At 41.7% G+C, this 4,845-nt stretch overlaps 1 protein-coding gene across 1 annotated transcript; it reads right to left on the bottom strand.

The window, feature by feature from the left end:
• Positions 1-3,493: 3,493 nt before the first annotated feature.
• Positions 3,494-4,234, bottom strand: LOC139188586 (uncharacterized). The gene is made up of 2 exons (XM_070806197.1): positions 3,981-4,234; positions 3,494-3,893 (listed from the first exon to the last, which is right to left on the bottom strand). The coding sequence occupies exons 1-2, from the start codon at positions 4,232-4,234 to the stop codon at positions 3,494-3,496; spliced, it is 654 nt and encodes a 217-aa protein (XP_070662298.1).
• Positions 4,235-4,845: the final 611 nt, after the last annotated feature.

Here is a 4,845-nt window from a genome sequence, read left to right as displayed (position 1 = left end):
TTACAATATATTTACATGCTTTTTTTAATACCACTCACGGCAACACTCCCCCTCAAGTTGGAGCATAGATATCACACATACCCAACTTGACAAGTGAGTCACCAAAATATCTACTAGACACGGCATGAGTGAGGATATCCGCAAGCTGCTCTTCCGAGTTCACAAACGGTATTGAAACAATTTTCTTCTCTAGCTTCTCCTTAATAAAATGACGATCAACCTCCACATGCTTTGTTCTGTCATGTTGTACCAGGTTCTCTGCAATCTCCCGTGTAGATTTATTATCACAAAACAAACTTGTCCCTTTTTTTTCTTTGAAACCTAGACCACCAAGTAACTTACGTAACCAAAGGACTTCACATATTCCATGTGCCATACCTCTGAATTCGGCCTCAGCTGACGATCTTGATACCACGTTTTGCTTTTTGCTCCTCCAAGTAACTAGATTTCCACCAACAAATGTAAAGTGCCCAGAAGTAGAGCATCTATCAGTTACATCACCTGCCTAATCAGCATTAGTAAATCCTTCAATCCTCAGATGACCAAAATTTTTATACAAAGTTCCTTTTCCTAGAGCCGACTTCAAATAAGATAAAATCCACATAACAACTGCCATATGATCCACACTTGGCGAGTGCATAAACTGACTCATCACACTTACTGCATAGGCTATATCCGAGCGAGTATGAGCTAAGTAAATTAGTCTTCCTACTAGTCTCTGATATCTGCCTTTATCCACTGGTTCTTGATCCGGATAAATTCCCAAGTAATGTTTCTCCACAATGGGAGTATCCATAGGTTTACACCCAAGCATCCATGTTTCCTTCAATAAATCCAGAACATATTTCTGTTGAGACAAGAAAATACCTCTGGACGAACGAGCAACTTCCACACCAAGGAAATACTTCAAATCACCTAAACTCTTCATCTCAAACTCGGCAGAAAGGTTCTTCTCCAGTTTGACAATTTCATCTAAATCATCACCTGTTATTATCATATCATCTACATAAATAATCAAAGCTGTTACTTTACCGTTTCTCTGCTTCACAAATAAAGTATGATCAGAATGACTCTGATAATACCCATTCTTTCTCATAGCCTGAGTGAACCTCCCAAACCATGCACATGGTGACTACTTAAGCCCATAAAGAGACTTCCGCAATCGGCACACTCCCATTTTTCCGCCGTTGTTATACCCTGGAGGGAAGTCCATATACACTTCTTCCTCCAGATGTTCGTGAAGAAATGTATTTTTTACATCAAACTGTTTCAACGGCCAATTCAAATTTGCAACTAGTGAAATAAGAACTCGTACCGTATTCATCTTAGCCACGGTAGAGAAAGTTTCCTGGTAATCAACTTTGTATGTTTGAGTATGCCCCTTTCGCCACCAACCTTGCTTTATACCTGTCAAGTGATCCATCAGCCTTGTATTTCACAGTAAAGACCCATCGGCACCCAACTAGTTTTTTTCCCTTTGGCAGCTCAACTATTTCCCAAGTATTATTTTTCTGCAAGGCCCTCATCTCTTCATCCAATGCTTCGGTCCATTCTGGACTCTTCAAAGCGTCTTCTACCCGAGTTGGTACTTGACTTGAATCCACATTATTCACCCACGCTTGACGTTCGGATGACAGACTTTCATAGGACATGTAATGGGCTATAGGATACTTCACTTCCTTCTAGAGAGAACCTGTCAGGAGGTACACCACTATTTTGCCTTGGTGGCAATTTATATGTACTTATAATATCATTAGTTACATGAGTATCACTAGTGCTTACCTTAGGGATATCCAGAGAAGATGCATTGGACGATGACACTGTTAAGCTAGAGAGAGGGGGGGAAGCTTCGGCAATAGTTGGCTGGTCACCAATGCACTCCCCTTCAGTAGCACCAATACACGGGCTAGAAGTCTCTTCTTCGGTGGGAAGCTGTGGGATACTTGGAGCAGGTTCGGTAGGAGGAGATTAAGCATCATCACTTGCATCACTTGGCACACCGTGCACTCCCCCTGAAGATGTTTCCTCTTGTACATCCGACCATTCGAGAACACCATCAAGATCACAACTAGAACTCTCCCCCTTATGATCGAAAGGTGGTGATATGGGAGTATAAAAATATTCTGACTTAGAAAAGGTCACATCCATGGTGATATACAGGTGACGAGTGGCAGGATGGTAACACTTGTAACCTTTCTGGTGGGATGCAAAACCCACAAAGACACACCGAATAGCACAAGGATCCAATTTACTACGATGAATCTTGTGAATATGAACATAAGCCACGTATCCAAACACTCAAGGAGTGAGTGTATTGGTAGAAACAACCGGAACATGCTCCGTCAACACTTGGAGCGGAGTACGAAATTTGACAACCCGGGATGGCATGCGATTAATAATATACACGACATAGGTGATGGCGTCCAACCAAAAACTCTTGGGAACTGACCCACCAATAAGCAGTGCACAAGCAGCTTCTAAGAGTTAACATATTCTCCCCCATTATCAGTACGAAGAACTTTAATAATGGAGGAATATTGAAAAGCCACCATCTGAGAGAAATATCGAATAATTGCACTTACATCACTTTTATGTTTCAACAAATACACCTATGTCATACGAGTGCAATCATCAACAGATGTAACAAACCACTTAACTCCTGAAAATGTATTAACGGGTGAAGGCCCCCAAACATCTGAATGCACAAGCTCAAACGAAAGCAATCTTTTATTCATACTAGAAGGAAACGAAGCACGATGGCTCTTAGCAAGAATACATACTTCACAATGTAAGTCTGATTCCCTTATTTCATGAAACATACTAGGCAACATAAGCCTTAAATAACCAAAAGAAACATGTCTTAACCGATGATGTAACAACCAAACTTCTTGCAGATTACTAGTACGAGATGCTCGAACTACATTAGCTCTGCCAGGAATGACGTCATCCACATAGTAAAACACATCTCTCTTAGTGCCACGCCCAATTATCTCCTTGGTCTAAATATCCTAAAGCAAACAAAAAAAAATGGATACATAAGTGCAACACAATCCAATTGCTCAGTAACTTGGGGAATAGATAATAAATGGTGAGACAATGATGGAACAAGCAAACAGTGGTAGAGAGAAAGAGATGGAGTAAGGTCCACTGTGCCAGCTTCAGTCACCACGGCAGTGATGCCATTTGCCGTGGAACACACTTTTGATGTGTCGTTGTCATATACTTAAATAACCTTTTATCAAACGTCATATGATCAGTTGCTCCAGAGTCCAGAATCCAACCTTTATGTTGTTCAGTACCAGAGGCTAAAAGAACACGCCCATCAGTACCTGTATTGGATGAAGACTCACTGGATTGAGTCGGGTCAACAAGGCTTAACTTGGATCCCCCTGAGTAGACACGGCATTTTTGTTTCCAGTTGTTGCGGCAGCCATAGGTGGACGCCTTCCACTAGCTCCACTAGAAGCACGCTCTTTAGCACGCAACTTCTTCTTCAATTCCAGAAACCATTCAGGTACTCCATATGACGAGTTTGCCAACAAAAAGTACACTTCAAATCATCCTTATTCTCTCGAGTGAAAGGGCAAGAATTGGGTGATGAAGATGGACCATAGGGTCGGCCAGAAGAAGAAGGTTGTGACATCATAGCCACGGGAAGGGTTCCTCCTTGGTTCCCAGCGGCACTACCTCTCATCATAGTAGCATGGTGTTGAGCTTCCCGCCTAACTACTGAAAACACTTCCTCCAATGATGGTAAAGGCGGAGTTCTCAGAATATCACTACGGACCTTGTCAAACACATCATCGAGGCCTGCTAAAAAAGCATACACGCGGTCTAGTTGAACTTCTTCCCGAAGTGTCTTCAAGTCAAGAGCACACTCTATCTTGATTGGTCTTCGTTGATCAAGTTCTTACCATACAGCTTTAAGATCAGCATAGTATACACCAATAGGCCGCCCTTATTGGCGAAGTCGGAATGACTTCACTTTCAATTCATAAATCTGAGAGATATCAGATCCATCATAATACGTCCTGGCAACTTCTTCCCACACTTCTTTAGCAGTACGAAGATGAATGAAAAAACCCATGATAGTAGGATCCATGGAGTTAATCAACCATCCTTTCACAATTGCATTCCCAGTCTCCCAAGCATCATTTTCAACACTGTCTTCATTGGGCTCCTTAATACTCCCTGTCACAAACCCTTTTGGACCAAAAAGGGTAATTTGATGCATTGAGTTTTACGGTATTTAGTACGTTTGAAGCATCACTTTGAATAACCACAGGATTGACAACTAACCCGTGGGTAGAGCCAAATGCCCTACCCTCCAATTTCAGCACAGCCTCTCCTTTGTCACTTGCCATTAATCACAATACACACCACACACACGGTCTGCAGTAGAAAACACACGGTTTTGCTGCAGGGATGCAATGACAAACCCTGAAATCCGATGTGGTCATTGTCTCTTACAGTAGCCTAGACTTGCTGCAAAAACACAGCAAAGATCACAGACGTGTGAGGGGCTTTCTCGGGGTTTTCTTGCTTTTACTGTAGCAGCGGCACGGTGGGAATTTTTTAGGGTTATGCTTGGCTCTAATACCAAATTGAATTTACGGCTTGAATTTCATTGTATTGCATAATAGACAATATATACAAGATACAATCCGTGTTCTATAAGGAAACAATAAAGGACACACACATATCCTTCCTAATAAAGGATTTTAATATTTACAATATATTTACATGCCTTTTTTAATACCACTCACAGCTAGGGATGACAACGGTTCGGTTTGGGGACTGAAATGCTATATCCATTCCCATAACCACACAAATTAACCATATTCA

The sequence above is a fragment of the Malus domestica genome, chromosome 10 (genome assembly GCF_042453785.1).
Source record: "Malus domestica chromosome 10, GDT2T_hap1".
Lineage (NCBI taxonomy): Eukaryota > Viridiplantae > Streptophyta > Magnoliopsida > Rosales > Rosaceae > Malus > Malus domestica.
Note: the sequence above shows the minus strand (reverse complement) of the source record. Positions and strands in the feature narration are given on the sequence as shown.

Bases quoted from the DNA above. Each gene is read 5' to 3' on its own strand.
- LOC139188586 (XM_070806197.1), bottom strand. From the start codon at position 4,234: ATGCATCAAATTACCCTTTTTGGTCCAAAAGGGTTTGTGACAGGGAGT. The intron at 3,894-3,980 runs GTCATTCCGACT...TGATCAACGAAG, and splicing joins ATTTATGAATTGAAAGTGAA to ACCAATCAAGATAGAGTGTG.